The sequence below is a fragment of the Calonectris borealis genome, chromosome 4 (assembly GCF_964195595.1).
Source record: "Calonectris borealis chromosome 4, bCalBor7.hap1.2, whole genome shotgun sequence".
Taxonomy (NCBI): domain Eukaryota; kingdom Metazoa; phylum Chordata; class Aves; order Procellariiformes; family Procellariidae; genus Calonectris; species Calonectris borealis.
The window spans coordinates 85,491,408-85,510,365 of record NC_134315.1 but is presented as its reverse complement, the minus strand read 5'-3'; the positions used below and the strand labels follow the sequence as shown (position 1 = coordinate 85,510,365).

Below are 18,958 nucleotides of genomic sequence, written 5' to 3'. Positions count from 1 at the left end.
CCACCGGAACACCACCCCCCGAGATTAAACTAACGTGCCCGCAGGAGAGCCACACTGATGGGTTGAGCGCTGGGGCAGGAGGCGGCGAACCTGGGGGTGAAGTACTTCCTCCAGCCGAAGCCGGGACACCTGATAAGCCCCGACAGGCAAAGCACCACAGGAAATACCCCCTGCGGCTTCCCCCGCCAGCCAGGCGCTCCGGCCAGCTCTTCCCCGGCTGCCCGGGGAAAGCTCTTCCCCGGCTGCCCGACTCGCTCCCGATTTCTTCCAAGCCAAACGGGGAAAGGCAGCTGCTTTCCGAGAGCAAACCTGTAAGCAATACCGCCTGCCTTCTAAGTGTGAGACAGAAAACCTTTTGCGACCTTCCCCAAAGTGTTTTCCACCGGGCAATGTGCACTATCATTTTTAGACATCAAAATTTCAGCAGACGGCACCCTTTGAATATCGCTGTGATGTGACTTGTTTGACCAGACACATCCCTTGAAATGATTCAGCCTAAATATCGTGCTTCATAAGCACTGGACAAGATCTTCTTCCCAGTTTTGGTTAAGAACCCGGCCAGCACTAGCTTGAGGCTGCCTCTGCACATCAAAGCCAGACCCACCATCTTCATCTCATCTTATACCTCTAGACGGACTGGGTGTTTGTTGCCACATCTTATTTCTCTGGGTGGATATCAACAGCAAACACTACATAACAAACAGCTGCTTACATGAAAGTCTTCCTGGTCCAGACCTGCACTTTGAAGCTCGCTTGTGAGCAGACCCCTGTTTCGGCTAGCCCCGCTGCGCTTCTCAGGCCAACCAAAACACAACCACCGCTGGCATGCCCCTTCCCCTGCTTCACAGCCACCCCGCTGCTGACTGACTTCAGCTCAGTCTAGGGGGTTTATCTGTACGCAAGAGGCGTGCCACCTCCCTCCTGCGGGGAACGTTTGCACGGGGAGAAGCAGGACGGTTTATTCCCCGAGGATGTAGGTTTTACTAATGAGACCCTTGCACCTAATGGACACCAAAAGCTTCACGAGCTAACAACGTGCCTGACTCCCCTCAGGAGCCAAGTACTGACCTGCCACCGCGGCCACTCAGACCTCTCCCACCTGGCTGGTACCTCCCAGAGCACAGGCCCGAGGCCCACAGAGGGGGCTTCCCCACCGCGGGCGCACCGGGGCGGGGCGGCCTACCCGGCCTGCCCTCACGGAGGGAGGCCGGGGCCGGGCGGAGAGCCCCGGGGCGGCGTCCCGCCTCCCACTGACCTCCAGGTAGTGCATGTCCCGCGCCGTCACCTGCGACTCCAGGTACTCCTCGTAGGTGCCGAACGGCAGCGGGGGCGGGGGGGCGGCCGCCGCCATCCTGCCCGCCCGCGTCTGTGGCAACGGCGGGGCGGCGGCGCGAGCGACGGCGCAATGGCTGCGGCGGCACGTGCCGCCCCGTCCCGCCCAATCAGCGTACGCGCGCGCGGGGCCCCAGGGCGCGCGGCGGCGGCGGCGGGGCCGGGGCCGCGCGCCGCGGCGTGGCGGGGAGAGGGGGACCCGGAACCCCCCCGAGCGGGGCGGGGTCCGGGTCCCGTCCTCCCCGCCCCGCCGCGGCGCGCGGCCCTGGCCCCGAGCCCCCCCGGCAGCGGGGGGGTGCTGCTCGGTTCTTTGTCTTGGGGGCTTTTTGGTGGCTTTGGGGATAATTTTTGGGGGCGGCTCGTCAGAGCGCTGCAAAGCGGGCGCCGCGCTGTGCGGCGAGCGGGCGCGGTGGCTGGTTCCCAGCGCTGCCGCGCCGTTGCACGGGGCCGAGGGGCGGGGAAGGAGGTGTCGGTGCCGCGCGGCGCGCAGCTGCAGCCGCCGCACGTGCGAGAAGCAAACCCGAGCGGGTGCGCACCCCCGTTTTCCCCCGGCCCGTTAATGCAAGCCCCGCTGGAAGCCGCCACAGGCCCAGCACGCTGTGCCTCATACGCTGATTTTTTAAGACATGTGGTTGCCGAATTTTTGGCCACGGCTCCTGCGCGGGTTTTTTTGGCCATCCCACCGAGGAGAAGAGGAAACGAAGCCGTAACGGGGCTCTGTGGGAAGGCAGGGGAGAGCAAGGCGCGTCTGCAGCCGACTGCCCGACGGCTCCTGCGCCCACCTCAGTGGGCTCCGCTGAAGGGCCCTGAGCTGCCACCTGCTGCAGTCCAGAAGAGTAGGACCTAACCACTATTTCTGGGGATTTGGAAAATGATGTCCCTGTGCAGGCATGTCTGCAGAGGTTAAAAACAATATGTGATGGGGAGAGGGGAAATGGGGGGGGGGGCTTTTTTTCATTTCAGAATTTTAACAATTGCACCCAACAACACGCAGGTGGGGCACGGCCGGCAGCTCAGCGCGCTCCACTGTGCTCCCTGCAGCCCTTTCTCAGCTCCACATGGATTTGTGCCTCCTTTGAAGGTAGCAGTTGTTTGAAAAGGAATTTGGGAATCCCCTGCGTTGGTTTCGTTTCCAGCCTTTTCTTCCCAGCACCACAGTGGTAAGTCAGAGATGGTAGAAGAGAAAGAAAAAAAACCACAAACCAAAAAATGACACACCGTGCCAGCCCCCGACTGCTCCAAATATGCAGGGTTTAAGCCAATGTTTTCCCCGTGGAGTGCTAAGGTCAGTTTGGAGTTACTCCCTTGGGGGGAACACGCCAACAGTGCAGCCCGTGGCAGCCACCAGCCTGGCCTGCCCAGGAGACCTCATGGCGAAGCAAGCCAGCTGGGGTAAAAGCAGCTTTGCAGAGCAAAAAGGAAGTCAGGTGCTCCCCGGAGACTTGAAGTTTGTTCCAACGCTTGCTAACATTGTGCTTTGAGCTGAGCTTCCAGAAGCACAGCATCTCTCCCCATGCGGTACTTTGTCTGATCGACATCTGAGACTTTTTATATCTGCAAAGCCCGCAGGAAAAGATGACTCAGAAAGCAAATGGGAGAGAAAAAAGGGTGAATTTTAGGTGTCGGTCCACATTGTGCAATCGTGCAATTCTTAGCCTTGCTGACAAAGAGCTCGGAGGCATCGTGCTGGTGTCCTGGGACGGTTAATTTCACACATCTGTGGTATCTTCGTATGTCCCGGCTCCCTGGATGCCACCCGCCGCCAGGCTCGTACCAGCCCCGCTCTCAGCCTGCTCTGTCATTAAAACGGCCTGAGAGGCCACTGGTGCCTCACAGAAGGCCACCCCGGCGGCTGATGCACAGCTTCCAGCCGCCAGACCTCCCCACGGTCCCCAAACGCAGAACTCCTTCCCCAGCATACCCCGCTGCCCTCAGCACCCCAAAAAGAAGAGTAGGAAAGCCCCCCCGCCCTTGATCTTCCCAGAAGGTTTTTTCCTCCGTGTGCAACAAGATTTCAAGGCAACATGAAGAGCTTTTATCTAAAATAAGTACAAAAATCTGTTTTAGAGTCCAGCAATTAGTGCTGTTGCTGTTGAAGCCAAGACGATAAATCCACTCGGATGAAACAGGAGCGACTGACAGGAAAGCTTATGTCAGAGTTGGAGCTGCAAAGCCGGAGCCAGAGCTTTTCTTCTTTCTCTGGACTGTCGCAGCAATTTTCCCTCCCTCAAGTCACGGTACCGAGTGTGCTCTTGCTCCCGTTGATTCCGCAGGAGCAATAGTGCCGCCAGCATGGAAGACTAAGTGCTGCCAACAAGCAGGAAAGAGGAAGGGAAGCGTTTTTGTCTCGTGTCCTTTCTCCCAGTAAATCCCCACCTGCTGAAGGGCCGCGGAGGCTCCCCCTCGCCTTGGGAGCAGGACCGCAGCAGGCTCTGGGCTTCTGCTGCAGGTTTTGGGCTTCTCGTCCTGCTCGGGGAGCAGTTGGCCAGTGCAACACGGCCTCCGCTCCGCTTGCAAAAGCGGTAGCCAGAAAGGTTTAAATGCAATCAACAGCTGTAAATAAAAGTAAGCCAACATCAAAACCACTTTCGAAATGCAAGAAACGTAAGACACTGAAAAAGTTACCTTTTTTCCTTAAAAGTCTCTCAAGTGTCCACAAGCTATTTTTAAATTTAACAGAGATATTTACTTATTTTTAAATGCCTTCAGTCTCCTCCTGACAAGCAAACTTACTTAATTTCCTTGCAGAAGACCGGCCAGGAAGGAACAGGAAGGGTTTGTCAGTTCATGCCACTTAGATTAAGTGGCATTAGGCTCTCTGCTGAGCTTGCTAGCGGGCTGCTGTCTGCCATGGCACATGGCAATAGGGCGACTGCATTTTCATAATTACTGTAACATTAAAGCACCAGCCTCCCCCCGCAACTTCCCACGCCTGCCAGCACCCCTTAGCTGCATGCTGGGGGCTGCTCCTGGCTGCCAGAAATCCCAAGGAAAACGTCAGTGTTTCAGCAGCAGCCCTCGACGCGCAGCACAGCAGCCCCCACGCCCCTTGGGAAATGGGGTGCGACGGGGGAAAGCACCTGCAGCCCCTCAGACCGCCCCAGTCCTCACCCACCCCGGGTAGGAGAGCGCAGCTTTCACCGGCCCCCGGTGAAGAGGGAGGAGACGCCCGGGCTGCTGCCTCGGCCAAATTTTACCCAACAGCTCTGAAACGTGATAAATGCTCCTCTTCTCCTCAGTGGGAACAGCAAGGGGCGTCAGGAAAAACAGGGTTCAGCCAGACCCACGAGCACGAGGTGACGGCAGTGCTCACCCCCTGCAGGCTCCGGGGCTGCAGGAAGGCTGGCTCGGGGGGGAACCCGACCGCCGGCAGCACCCCTCCTTCCTCGGGTGAGTCCCAAGGGTGACGTGCTCGAAGCATGGCCGCCCCGCGCTCCCGTCCCTCCCAGCAACCGCAACAGAGCAAGCGGCGCTTCCTGGTAGTTGCTATGGCAAACACTGGATGCTGCCATCACAGCTCGGTTCCGGATCAGCGTTTGCCCAGAAATACACAGACCAAAGCATTTTTTCGTCATACAGGCTAGTTACCGACAAGAATTTTCCTTAAAACGAGATTAAAAAAATACCTTTTCCCTCTGAGGGAAAGCAGTGGCAGCAAGGGCCCGGCCCGTTCGCTCCTCTCTTACCTGCCCGGGGAGCTCCAGGCACCCACCCCGGGCTGATGCTGAGGACGGCGCCCTCCTACGCGGCTCCTGCAAATGTTTTCATTCAATTAGTTCATTTAGGTGGCCCCATGCTTCGCTGACCGTTAATTACACCTAATTGTGCCTGGCTGCTGAACAGCAGATAAGCAGTGTTGTTTGAATTTTGTCAGCTCGCAGTCAGGCTGTCTCGCTGGAAATGGCGGGGGTGCACAGCGCACCCTTGCTTGCTTGCGCTCCCCTGCCGTGACTCAGGCCCAAACAACTGCCCCAGCGGAGCCAGCGGGAGGTTTGTCTCGGCACACGGTACGCGGAGCGTGGCATACAAAGGAAGCACGTGCAGCGATTTTGCTCTGCTCCACCCTGGCACCGATACCTCGCCGGCCAAACCCTCTGACAAAAACATGCGTGGTGGCCAATTTAGCTACGCTCATTTTTCTCCTTCAGGGGAAGAAAAGGACAAAATGCACGGACAGCAGACAGGCAAGAGATTACACAACCAGGTCATAAAATGAAGCACGATTATGTTTTATTCCGGCGTCCCTATCCGTCCCCGCACGCGGAGCGCGCGCCCTTGTGCAAAAGCATTTGCTGCCACGTGGAGCTGATGCGTCCGGCCGGGGGCTGCCCAGAAGGACAACGGGCGAAGAACGACTGTCTCAATGGAAATAGCCATTTGCACCACGATCAGATTTGGAGAAAAGGCTTGGCAGTACCACCCGCCCTCGTTATTGCTGCTCAACACTAGCAGGGCTCAGGTCGGGAGGGGTTTTGCTAACGCAAGCCCGCCTGGGCTCCTGTTAAGGCTTAACTGGTGAGGTTCAATGCTACAGTTTTCTGTACGTACACAACACAGCTAAATGCCGATTAAAAACCCCATACGCACAATTACTCCACAGATAACACCATAACGGAGAAACAATCCCACAGTGGGGGTCATAGGGCAACCTGGGCGGGAAAAAACACTTCTGAAGGTACAAGTAGCTGTAACAGCATTTATTGCCACGTCACCACGCTCGGTATAAAATAAAACCCTTTCCGCCCCTTCGTAAGTGTACTGTGAATGATAAAACAAATCAGCAGCACAAACTGTCAGAAGTAACCGGCGGGCACCCGGGGGCCAACGGCGTCCCCGTCCCCAGGGAGCAGGGGTGCGAGAGGGAATGCCACGGGGCCGGGGCAGAGGTATTTTAAACACAGACATCGAAGCCATACTTGGATGGACAGGAGGAGACTCGCTCCTCCAGCTGTCCAGGGAAGAACGGGCGAGACCAGCAGGAGCAGGGCTGCAAACAGCCGCCCTCCCCAGCCTGCAACCCTTAAACCATAAAATGTGTACCTATTATTGCCAAGAAAGAGTTTTAAGACCCTCTTGCACCACAGATAAGGTGAACGAATGTGTTGGGCATGGTCTTGTTGTTTTGTTGTGGAAGGGAGGAGCTGGTTTTTAAGAGCAGGGGAAGGGGCAGACCTGGATATACAGTGTCCGAGGTATGGTCGAAGGAAAAAAGTGCAGCAAACAGAAGATGCGAAAAAAACAAAACAACAAAAAAGCACTTAATAGGTTGGCTCTGAACATATCTCTTGTATGAAAATGATTGTCACAAGAGTCACTAGTGAAAATAAGGTAAGAAAATATGTTTGCCGTAGAGGTACCTTTCTGCTTCTTTCAACAACAGAAAATTAACCTGAGGTCCATCAAGTGTTTTCTGTTCACCACAGGAGTACTCTTTGGAAAGCCCAAGTTAAGTCGTCCCAGCGCACGCCTCCGAGGATGCCGTCCGGTTTGCAGGGTGAAGAGAAGACCCCGAGCCCAACACGGCTACCCGCAGCCTCCCCGCGTCCGTCCGGGAAGGGGGGACGCAGGTCTCCCGCGGGGTCACGCCCAAAAGCCGCCCAGGCGCCCGGTCTCTTCTGCGCCGGCATCCCCGCCATGGCGCACTACCCGAAGCGGAACTTCAGCCGGTACTTGACGGGGCCGGGGTTTTTCCGAGGTGGGGACGGGGCGACCTTTGGTTTCGGTGGCGGCGGGGGCTTCTTTTCGGGGAGGGTGACGGTGAAGGCGAGCTCCGGGGGCTGGGGCTGCCGAAAGCGGGGTAGGAAGTGCGTGGAGACGTGCTGGGGCCGGGCGCGGGGGCTGCAGCCCCGCTTGGCTTTGCCCCGCTTGTTCAGCGCCACGTACCACTGGCGGCCCGAGCGCGGGCTGCGGTGGACGGCCGAGGCGTAGGTGTTGTAGCTGTTCTCCTGGAAGCGCTCCCGAAACTGGCAGTCCGCTGTGAACCGGGCCTGTGGGGACAGAGCCGGGGGCACGGTTAGCAACGCGCTGGTTTTCCCCGTCCCCTGCCCCGCGACGCTTGCTGGGTTTTTAAGTCTCCCAAAACCAGGTCCAAAAGGGCGGGCAGCAACACGGGGCACCTGGCAAACCGCCTCCGAGGCCGCCGGGCACCCAGCAATTGGGAAAACCCCCAACACAGATACTTTCAGTAGCTGCTTGCCACCCAATTTTGGACTGTCTTGGAAGAAACGGGCTTGGTCTGCCCCAGCAGCACCCTTCCCTCCCGCCCCAGCAGCACCCTTCCTCCCCGCCCCAGCTCTCCTCCTGTCCTTCCCGCCGACGGGAGGGAGGACGCGGCTCCGCACCCCCCGTGCCGCAGCCCCGGCGAGGACCCTGGGGTTGAGCCCCCGCTCCGTCTCCGTTCCCACCCTCGCACCCCTCACTTGGGCACTGAATCATCACTTAATAATCTGGAAAGGCAATTTGCATGCAGATTTTCATTGCTTCACTGAACATGGCTTTGATTGTATTGGATTTTTTTTTTCTTCGCCATCGTCTGAAATGAACTCGGGGCATTTTGTCCCCTGAGAAGCTGAAGAAATTACTTGCAGCCCAAGAGCATCGCCTCTTATAAACAGTGCGGCCGCACTGGCTCCCGGATGGCCGAGGGGAAAGGCTTCCCGCTGCCCGAGAGGACAGGCTGAATGCTGCCCGTAACAGCTCCTTGTTGTTGTCGACGGGAAGGAGGGAAAAAAAAGCATGGAGAAATGCAAAAATAGAGCCGTAACGCCCCAGCTATGTACCCACGGCCCTCTGACACCTGGCTGCAGCCTCCAGCCGCCCTTCTGAAATCCTTTGCCACGCTTTTATCTGGCCATGGGCATGGTACCCGGTGCCCTGATAGCTTCTCCCGTGACGCCTGAGGCACCGCAGCCTGACTGCAAAGCAACGCTTCAAAACTACTGACGTGAAAGGCGTGCAGAGCTCTTGAGCTTCAAACCCCCAGCAGCGGAGAACAAGACAAAACCCCCAAGCATTGCTTTGTAACCATGCCGAAGGCCCAACTGCCTGGGATCATTTTTAAACTCCTGATTTAACCAGAGGAGTTGAGTCCTACAATACAAGTGACAGAGTGCCCGACCGGCAATGCATTTTTTTGTCCTCATGGCACTTGGAATTAAGTCTCCTTTTGCTCTTCGCTTGAAAGAAACGTCACCTTGATGACTCATTTTTGCTTTCCCTGTCTTTTATACATCCTCAATGCTGCATCGCCCATGCACGAGTATTCACCTTTCCGAGGCAAAGCTTTGTGACGCGGCGTTGCTCTCTGAAGCCCTGACACGTGCAGCAGTGCTTGGGCAAAACACCCCCGCATCAGCCTTTGCACAGGGAGGTTTTAGGATTGACCGAGGCAGCGATGCATGCCTGGAAGGGTGCTCAACACAGAAGGGACCCTGCCAGGACCCTGAAAGAGGCCCTGCCTTTCCCCGTGGGATTTGGGCAAATGCCAAGAGCAGGCTTTCTTAGTGCAAGAGATGAAGTTGGCTGCCCTGCTCCGGGCATCGAGGCTGGCCACGGCCAAGGATCCGATACTGAAATCGGCTCCAGCGGGCTTTGCAAGCGCTGCTGGGAAGAGGAGAAGATGCTCATGCCCCTGCTCGTATGTATCCCCGTACAGACAGGTCAGCTCGCCGCTGCTTGGCTCGTGGGTGAGCCAAATCAGCGTTGCCAATCTGGCCCAGCGTTCTGGGGCAATGCCACCCCGCAAAAGCAGGTGGCAGTAAGAGGGCTGCCCGGTTGCCCGTCTGGAGCATCACAGGAGAAGTTCCTGCTTAACGTGGTTTTGGGGGAACTGCTGCCTAAGAGTCAGAGTAGCATCCCCTCCAAAGTGGGATTTGGGGAAGCGTGGGGGATCCCCAGCCCTGGACACGGAGGGATGCCATGGGCTGCTCCTGCCGGCGGCGTGGGGAAGGAGGAGACCCACAGCCAGCACGCGCAGAGGGAAGCCCTCACCCTGCGACGGCAAACCGCCCCGGGAAGCGCATCAGCTGCTGCTGCTGCACCATCACTGCTTCCCACGTCCCAGCCTCTCAGCTCAGCCACCGCACCATTTCAGCCGGGGAAAGGCACTTCTCCCGGCACGGGGCAGGCGGCGCAGCCACGGTGCGCTGGCTGGCCGTCGGATTTGCTCTGCAGCAGCTCCAGAGACAGTCGTGAAGAGCAATCCTGAAGTCAATTAAATTTCAAAATCCAATTCAACAGAGATTTGCCCCGGTGACGACCGCTGCGTTTGGTCAACTCGGAACAACTCCCGAGAAAGGAGAAGAAAGGAGAATTACCTGAACCCCCTGCGGGCAAATCTCTCCTCTGGGGTTCGCGCCAGCCCCTGCCGAGACCGACACCAAACCCCCTCCTGCCCATTCCATGCTAAAAATGTACAAACAGGGGACCGAGGATTTAACAACGAGGAAAAAGCCATCTGTGCACGCAACTGATAAGTGCTGAGATTACTGTCATTTTCTGAAGCCGGTGCCTCTAAAAATGAACTGCTTGGTAATTTAATTAAGTTGCCATCAAAAAAAAAAAAGGAGGGCTGCTGTAAAGCACGAGCTGGGATAAAGCCGGGCCCCGAGAGCTGTTTTCGAAGGAGCCTGAATCCCTGCAGGAATGACTTTTATCTGCGGTTCAGCACAAAGTCACCGGCGTGACTCCCATATCAAAGCGCTGCCCTGAGTGACGGGCGCAGGACGCGCTTTGTACTGCTCAAAACTCATTAGGCCATGAAATAACTTTATCCTGCCAAGGCAGGAAAGAACAACAGATGCCGGGTTTGCATTATCGGCGTTATTTAGCCCAGCAATCTTTAGACATTTGGGTCAAGTTTCTACAAATTTGCGGCTTTCATCCGAGCAGGGCATCGTGTGTCCTCGCCCCCCGCTCTGACCCACCTAATTGAGGTCCCTCTCCAGCACCGCCCTTTGTGTGCCGACAATTAACCATATACCGATGAGGTTTGATTTAATTTCTGCCTGCGCCAGGGCATAAATCACGGCTTCAGCTCGAATAAGGGGCCCATTGTACACCGCGAGGGAGGGGAAGGCTCTGCAGGGTCCGGGGATCACGCTCCACCCGCTTCACTCTCCTCTCCATCCTTTACCTTGCCACTGCTATCCTCCTGCTCTGCCCATTTCCTGCCCCGTCTCCTTCCCTGGTGTTTTCCTCCGTGCAGCCATTCCCCCTTTCCCCTAGACGCCGTTCGCACTCCTACTTTGCTTCCTAAAATAAGCAACCATGCGCTCACCCTTTAAGCATCATTAGGTTTCAGGAGCAACACTCCAATAAGACTCAAGGGAGAGAGAGGCTAGTTCATAAATCTCACTTGAAGGCAGTCTGCGGGCTCGGGCAGCGTAAGCACATCAGTAACATCCACTTCGCGGCCGTGAGGTTTGGCTCGTAACCGTGGGACGGGCAATTGGCTTTTCCCTCTTCCAGGCTATCAGCCCTGAACAGGCTCCCCGGGAACAAACTTGCCTGACAGGTCGTCCAAGATGCTGCCTTAAAAATACCCTCCTTTGGGTGTTGCATTTATATGCACCTTTAAAAGATGACGCCTTTCATGTAAGCAGGGTAGTTACTTTCGTTTGTTTAAATAATCTCTAGAACTAACAGGTAAAAATTAGGAAGCAGCATCTTGAAGTTGAAAAAAAAGTAAAATCAACTTACAGGATTTGTTCAATGCCAAAAGCCTGGAAAAAGCACAATTAGACCTGCAGGAAACCCCAACCTTCAGGAATCCGGCCTGCAGAAAGAAGAGTTGCTGGGATATTTCCACTCTAGCTGCAACGCTCCTGCACGGGCTGGACCTCACCTGCCCGAAACCCTGCGTGCAGCCGCACGCTCTCACCGGGGGACGTCTCTCCCCCATGGGCAAACCCAGCCCAAACTCCGGGGCTGCAGCCCCTTCCCTGCGCGTGCAGGGGCGCAGGCGGGCTCCCGGCACCAGGCGTGCCGCTCTCCAGGAGACATTTGGCTAAAACCGTCTGCGCGATCTGCTGCAGAAGTTGCTAAAAATAAACCGGCAATGCTCAAAGAACAAGTCCTTTTGATGCAAATACCCAACAGCAAAAAAAAAAAAAAAAAAAGCACTTTTCTTGGTAAAATGCAGTAAGCAGGGATATGGGCTTCGGGGTTTGTGGCTCCACCTGTCCCCTATCTGTCTGTGTGGTGCCGACGTTACCCAGTGTGGAGCTCTCCCGGCCGCCGAAGGGGCTCGGCACGCCGGGGCCCTGCCCGGGAGCATCACTGCCGCGTGCACGTGAAGGCGTCACAAGGCCTTTAATAAACAATACATACTGATAAGGGGGGTTTACTTACACTTGCATGGAGTTTTCCTTTTTTTGACATCGCTAAAAATTTGTTGCTGAAAACTCCTCGTATTCCTACAATCCCCTGAGACACAGCAAATATTTCCAAAATACCTAGGATGACAGAAATCCCAAAATAAATCACAGTTCTTTTCACATTGGTGTGACAAAGAAAAAAAAAAAAAATTCAGTCTCATAGGTTTGCGTTTCCTCTCCACACGACCCTGCTCCTCGGCTGCCTGGCTCCACGCAGCGCTCTTGCTCCGTCCCTCCGCCCCGCAGAGGGACCTGCATCGACTCCAGGATGGCTGCAGGGTGGCGGTTTGTTGTTTTGGGGTTTTTTTGTTTGTTTGTTTGTTTTGTTTTTTTTTTTTAAAAGCTGCATTTTAGAGGACAGTTTCTGACTCGGCTGCAGCAGAGCAAGTTCACCCCTGGGGAAATCCCTCTCAAGGGTGGAAAGAGCCTCCTGTGCCTGCAGCCAGCCTGCTGAGATCAGCCTTGCCCGTCCTCCTCCCGTACACGCCGGACTCTGGAAATAAAGGCGTCACACACACCATATGGGGCTAAAAGTACCACTAACGGTTTCTTAGGCCCCTCCTCGCAGCAGGACTCGGGGAGCGGGGCGCTACACAGCTCAGCCACGAGAAAACAAGACGTTTTCCCCTCAAATGTTTTTTTTCTGAGCAGGATGGGGCTCTGGCCCCCAGCAGGGCGTGCGTGACCTATAACTCATCTTCCAGAAGAGCTTCACCCTCCGAGCACCGTTCAGCAACAGCACCGACACGTTTCGCTTCGCTCACTGAGCGCGGGGTCTCCCCGGGCAGAGGAAGGGCGGCAGCAGGGGTCAGGCGTCCCCCCCGTCACCCCCGCCAGCCGGGGGGGGGAGCCGGGGTAAGCACCACGTCCCCACGTGCCCTTCCCACCCTTGGAAAAAAGCATTGCTACCCCTGGCTGCAGCCCTGGGGTGGCCCTGCTGGGACTCAGTGGCTCCAGGGGGGTCTCGGTGGCCTCGGCCCCAGAGGAAGGAGCCCGCGAGAGCATCTCGCCCAGCCCCAGCGAAGGGCCGCGCGGATTAACGTGCCAAGAGCAAACATGAAGCCGCCGTTAAATCCCCGAGGCCGGGGGATCGGATCACCACTTCCCAAGTTTATTTTAAGGAGGAAGCGCAGCTCCCGGAGGCGCCCAGGTCCCAGCACCGAGGGCTTGGGGGGCACTTTTTGGGGCTGGTGGGCCACCCCTCCTCACCCCAGTGGTAGCGACTGCCAAGAGGCACGGGGTTGTGCAGGCCCACTGCAACACGGCATGTACCCTCTGCAGCACGCTCCCTGTCCTGCAGGGGCACCCCAAAACCTTCCGGCCTTTGGGGAGGGTGGCCATGCTGGCTGAGAGACATACTCCTGGTTATTGGGGTGCCCTGGGACAAGCCCAGTTTCCCAGGGGCCCAAGCGAGGTTTCCCTGCCAAAAGCCGACTTCTTCCCCACAGGGTACGGCTCCTCGGGGCGACGCCCTGGCAGGACCCCCCTCCACCACCAGCACGTGTCCCCAGCCGGGGCTGGCTCCGCCCCGAAGTGCGGAGCTGGTGCTGCTGTCACCTTTCCGGGGAGAAAATCTCGGATTAAAGAGGAAGGAACTTCACATAATGCAAGCCCCTGCGAGGCAGCTGTGGCATCAAAGGCTGCGCGCGGCTCGCAGGGGAGAGCCCCTCTGCCATGCCGCTGCGGGACAGGGTCCGGGGGTCACGGCGCAGGCAGCCCCTCCAAAGTCACGTCTCCCAAAACAGCCCTGGCGTGGGTGCCCCGTTTTTCCATCCACCCCCTTGGCCACCCCTAACCCCCTCCTGGCCATGCACCCGCAGTGCTCCTCGAAACCCCAAGCAGGGCTTCCGGCCTCCCAGCATCCCTGCCCATGGGCTGCCCTCCTTCACGGGGCCACGGCACAGACCACGGCCCGAATGATTCGGTCAGGGCCAGATGCGGCCTTTGCTCCGTGAGCACGCCTGACAGCTGAAGCCACGCGTGCTGCCAGGGTCACCTCAGGCCCAAGCCCTCAGGCTCTTTAAGTGATTTTTCATCCCCGCCTGCCATTTCATTCCCTCTAACAGGATATCACGGCAACTCCGACCCGAAGGATAAGCTGTGAGTTAGCACAGCTTTCTCTCAGGGGAACGTCAGCCTTCAGTCCTATTTTTAAACTGAATACATCCTACTGCTGTGCTGGAAGAATGAGAATGCAGAAGGAAGGATGGAAAAGTTACATGGGGAAAGGACGGAAAAGGGGCGCAAAGGAGGGCCCGGTGCAGCATCCCCCCCACCGGTACCCCGGCGAAGTGCTGCGGTGGGAGCACAATCCCTGTGCCTTCACATCGATCCCCACCGTCTCGCTTCCTCAAGGTGGGCGAACCCCGCGGGGCAGCACTTCCCAAAGTGAGCGGGGCAGAGCTCGCTCCGCTCCCCGGGGCACTGTCCCACCCGAGCCCGCAGCACCGCCAGCACCCCCCGGCCCCAGCCTCCCGGGGCAAGCAGGACCCCAAATTCACCTTTCCCGAGGCCGCCTGGGCTGCAGCTCGCTCCCGGGGCGGCGGCGGGGCCGGCTGTACTGCCGGGTGAAGGCGGCCGGGAGCCAGGGGCTCCGTCACCCCAGAGGAGACACCCCCGGGGAGGGGGATGCCGCAGCCCCGGGGCCGCACCGGGGGGAGTGCCCCGCTGCCCCCCGCGCCGGGGCACGGCCAGACGCCCCCGGCCTCCCCGGCCCCCCCCCGGGCACTCACTGAGCGGGCTTGCGTCGTGGGCGCCGTCCACCCGGCCGTCGGGGTGCAGCTGGAGGTGGAAGCCGATGCCCACCCGGCAGTACAGCCGGCCCCGCCGCCGCCCGGGGCGGCTCCGCGGGAAGCGGCTCGGCCCCGCCGCCGCCGCCGCCGCCGCGGAGGAGGAGGAAGAGGGGGAGGAAGGCGCGGGGGCATTGCGGCCCGCCGGCCCCGGCTGCGCCCCGCCGGGCACCTGCTCCCGCCGGGCGCGGGCGGGCAGGGCGAGGAGGAGGAGGAGGAGGAGGAAGAACGGGCTCATGCTGCCGGCGGGAGGGAGGGCGCCGCGCCGCATCCCGCTCCGCCGCGGAGCCCCGCAGGGGGGGACCGGGCACGGGGGGGCCGGAACGCCCCTCCCCGCCGCCGCCACCGGGGTATTTATAAGCGGGCGGCGGCCCCGCACCTGTGCCCGGCCCCGGCAGCGCCGAGCGCCCCCCGCACCGCCCCGGCTGCGCCGCCCTCCGCAGCAGATGCTGGGGCTCGGGGGGCGCATAAATCTGGGGAATTAACTTGTCCGCCCCGCCGAGACAAGGCGCTGGGGCCGCGCCTCGGGTTACCGCCGAGAAATACCTTGTCAGTGGCTTCTCCATGGCCGGGCAACCGGGCTCGGTGGGGCCGGCGGAACCCTTGGGAAAGGGAAGGGATTGGGTTGCAGCCCCCCAGGCCGGGGGCGTGGGGGGATGACAGCCGGCAGCTGCACAGTCAGCCCTGCCTCAGCCCCCGGCAAGGGGCATGGGAACGGATTCGGGGCTGGAGGCAGCACCCCGAACGGGAAGGCCGCTTTCCCTCCTGCACGGGGTGGCTTTGCCGAGCTCGGCCCCATAGAGCAGCTTTTGGGGGTCAGCGGGGAGCTCCCAGCGCTGCCTCCACCATAAATGCCCTGACAGCATCCCGAGGCGTGCGGGGAAGCGCTGGCCCTCGTCCGTGCAACAATATCCCCTGCGGTTCCCGGGCAGGGGGGATGGCGGCCCCGCGGCCTCCCGCTGCCGGCGCGGTAACCCTGACACGTGCCCAGTGCCCCGCCAGCACCGGCAGCCGTATTTCTTCCCAATTACAAAGACAACTGCCACACAGCACTGCGGCGCAGGAGGAGACCCTGCGGCGTCAGCCCATCCATCACCCCGGCACAGCACCAAGCATATTTTGATTCTTTCGGCTCCTGGGGCTGCTCGAGGTTCCCTGCACACTCCCCCGAAGCCACCGGGAAAACCTCACCTCTACAAAAGCCAACACCAGCCAAACTCGCCCTGCCCAGCACGCAGCCCTAACTCTGCACCTACGTGCCCTTACTACTCTCGCAATCCGTGTTTTCCCCCTAAACCCTACCCGGAAAACGCGCTGCAGCCATCGCCAGGGTCGGCTCTGGCCAGCAGGCTCGGCCGGGCTGCGCGCCCAGGGATCGGGTTCGGCAGGAAGGAGACAAAGTGGGTAGCATGCCGGAGAGTGACCTTCGTCTTCAGAGGAAGCTGAAGGTCGGGGGCACAGGGAGGGACAAGCACTTAAGGGGCCATATCCAGCCTGACTGACACCTGGCATGGTCTGGTGTGAACAGAAACGATCCCACAACAACATTACTGCAATTTCAAACTATTTATCAGCACATATATATATACACACACAGAGATATATGCACACACATGTTTATATATAAATGTGTATATATAGACAGCCCTATAGATAGATACACATACCTGAAGGAGGTCACGGCACTCAAAAGCTTGTTTACTTCTTCCAGCGGCAGCAGTTGGCCTGGTAAAATCGATGACTTCCACTTACCCACCTCATCTTGTTTATTTGATTACATGCACACACTGACTCTACATCCAGATCCACGAGCAAGACAAGGACCTGAGGGAGTTATGGACCTCTCCCATGATGTTTGCACTAGACCTTATATATCAGCACAGCTGAGGCACAGCCCCCGCACTCGAGGACGATTTCCGCTTTTGCATCTTGCTTTAAAGGGTGCAGCTGCCGAAGGATCCGTCCCTGGGAAATCTCTGTTCTCCAACCAGGTCGAGGAGACCATAAACCATTTCTGCCACTGGAAGTTAAGGTGAATGCAAAAACGTTTAAAGTCGTCATCATGGGCACAGCAGCAGCCCGGGAGCAGGAAGGAGGCACGTGCAAGTCCCCGGGTGAGAAGACCACCCAAAGCTGCCATACCCACAGGTTCACCAGCAAGCCCAGCCTCCCAAATTTTGATCCTAGTGTCCATCTCCATAGTTTCCACCAGCTTTTCTGGTGCCGCCCTGGCTGCCAGGCGCCCTCTGCTCACACGTGGTTCTGGACCAATTTTCCCCCTCCAGCGAAGAAATCCCTGAAAACCCAAATTCCCGTGGGGCAAGGCCACTGGAAAGGCTACCAAGAAGGTGACACCTGCCAGGTGGGCTTGCCCAAGCTGGTCCTCTATGCCTGCTGTCGGTGGCAACCCCACCGCGCTGCATATTCACGCCCCTTTCTGGGGGGCACCGTGAGACAGCCAGGCCCTTTCAGGTCTCATCCGCTGCACTCTCCGCTTATCCCTGCTGTGGGATAGGACACGGATATGCTGCCTGAGAGGTGGGGTCCTGCCGGAGATGGGGGCTCCTGCCTATCTGCAGGATGCCATCGTGCTCCTCTGGGGACTCCTGTGCCCCCATCAGAGCCAAAGCCCAGCCGGGTGCGCTGGCAGAGAAATGACTTACACAAGATATTGTCCTTAGGGCACACGGCTTATTTTGGTCTTCACGATGAAACCCTAAGAAAGAAAACTCCCAAGCGGCCCTTTGGGCGTGAACGATATTGTCTTGGGTTGTTTGAATCTGTTCATTAACAACACATTAATTTCAAACAGTCCAAGCGCCCATGTAGCATAACGCAGTAAAAAAAAAAAAAAAGCTGAGGTTTAAATCTAAATAAATAAGTAGATGTAATAGTCAACTTCCTGGAATAATCCAGTGTAATTGCCTTTGGCAGTAGCGATCCTTACACACACACCAGCAGCTTCTGAAGCCTAATGCTGATGTTATGTCATCTAAATTATTCAAGGCTTGGTTACAGAGAAAACTTCCAGCAAATGGAGAGGCTAAGTTGGGTTTCAAGTGTAAAATTTCTTGTTTGAAGAGGACGAGGGCTCTTCTGAGCCTGTTTGATATGCTGCGTAACGCGGGACTGCGCTTCGCATGGCAGGAACCCTCTCCTCTCCAAACATGAGCGCGGTGCCATTTAATTGCCCCTTAAAAATACGCAAGGTAAAATGTGACAAGACATAAAACAAGCCAGTGAAGCTGTGTTCAGCCAGCTTGTATGTGAAGCCGTAGCCCTGGCCGTACCCGAGCCGCCGTGCACTCCGCCAGCCCTGTGTTTACAGGAACCACCCCTGGTTCCCACGGGATGTACGTGTATGGGTATGACGGCCCCGAGCCAAGCCATGCCAGGCTACAGCAGCGCCCTACCAGACGGCCTCGCGGGGAAAGCACGCCAGGCTTTCAACATCACTTGTTTTTTCACTCACAGGAAGGTTTATTTCGCAGTATTAGCAGAGCAATAGCGCGCTGGATTCAACCTCTCAGGGGACTGCAGAGCGACACCGTGTCCCCGTGCTTGTGCAGGCACGAGGTGCCCTGGGGCCAGCGGCTGCCTGGGGAAACACACCCCACATCACCCCGGGTGCTTGCAAAAAACCCTTTCCAATAAGGATTTGTGGCCCAAAGGAGACTCACCTGCAGCAGGACGGGGGTGGCTGCGCCCCAGGTCGCCCTGTGAAGACAGCCCCACGCGTCCCGCCGGGAGGTGTCCCCGCTCCTGGGGGAAGCTGGGAGCCTTGGCCACCGAAGCAGCTCTGCGCAGAGCTGAAAGCAGAATATGTTACTAGGAGTACATGCATTAAACCAGCTTAATCTAATTAAGATGATAACCTAGGTGCTGTTAGTACCCAGGTGCTGCCAGGTGACATGCTCCCCTTCCCCATGGGCACAAAAGCCACCAGGATCACTCAGAAGCCACTTGAGCAGCCTCTCCACCCGAGAACACCAGCCTGGCACGCTGCTGCTCCCGAGAGGCTGCAGGCAGCTCTAGGAAAGGGCAAGGCTGAGCCAGGGCCCCAAGGTGCTTCACTGAAGAGGAGCCTGAGCACAGCTCAGCTGCCCCGGCAGCACCCTGCCCCGGCAGCACGTCCCCACGGACGGGGCTGCCACCCCGCTGCGTTTCTGCAAGGAGGGGCTGGCAGCAGGTTTGCAGGACAACGACAGCCAGCTGCTGCCCAAGTGGGTTAGTTTGGCCTATTAAGACAACACATAAATGGTGTGGCTGGAAGAGGGATGTTACGCTGAACGCAATAGGCGGTTGGCACGGCCTGGTCCCAGGTGTGCCACAGCCTTCGTACACCACCTTCAGCAACTCTCCTGCACTTACCCAGTCTTACCATCAACACAGGACACACTGGTGCATCCCCAGGCACGTGCAGTCACCCCTGATGCTAGTGGAGACCCCTCAAAAGAAAGC

The 18,958-nt window shown here is 58.1% G+C and overlaps 2 protein-coding genes across 2 annotated transcripts in view; both read right to left on the bottom strand.

The window, feature by feature from the left end:
- CFAP299 (cilia and flagella associated protein 299) overlaps positions 1–1,362 on the bottom strand; it is a 216,804-nt gene extending 215,442 nt beyond the window's left edge. Inside the window, exon 1 of the mRNA XM_075150471.1 lies at positions 1,256–1,362. Coding sequence (XP_075006572.1) covers positions 1,256–1,351 — 96 coding nt within the window. The 5' untranslated portion in view covers positions 1,352–1,362. The remainder of the gene's footprint in view (positions 1–1,255) is intronic.
- A 5,612-nt stretch (positions 1,363–6,974) lies between these two features.
- On the bottom strand, positions 6,975–14,735 carry FGF5 (fibroblast growth factor 5). Its single transcript, XM_075150654.1, has 3 exons — positions 14,441–14,735; positions 11,683–11,786; positions 6,975–7,319 (listed from the first exon to the last, which is right to left on the bottom strand). The coding sequence occupies exons 1-3, from the start codon at positions 14,733–14,735 to the stop codon at positions 6,975–6,977; spliced, it is 744 nt and encodes a 247-aa protein (XP_075006755.1).
- Positions 14,736–18,958: the final 4,223 nt, after the last annotated feature.

Excerpts from the sequence above, each read along its gene's own strand:
- FGF5 (XM_075150654.1), bottom strand. The coding sequence starts at position 14,735 with ATGAGCCCGTTCTTCCTCCTCCTCCTCCTCCTCCTCGCCCTGCCCGCC. Across the intron at positions 11,787-14,440 it reads CCACGACGCAAGCCCGCTCA|GTATTTTGGAAATATTTGCT; the intron begins GTGAGTGCCCGG and ends CTGTCATCCTAG. Across the intron at positions 7,320-11,682 it reads AAGGAAAACTCCATGCAAGT|GCCCGGTTCACAGCGGACTG; the intron begins GTAAGTAAACCC and ends CTGTCCCCACAG.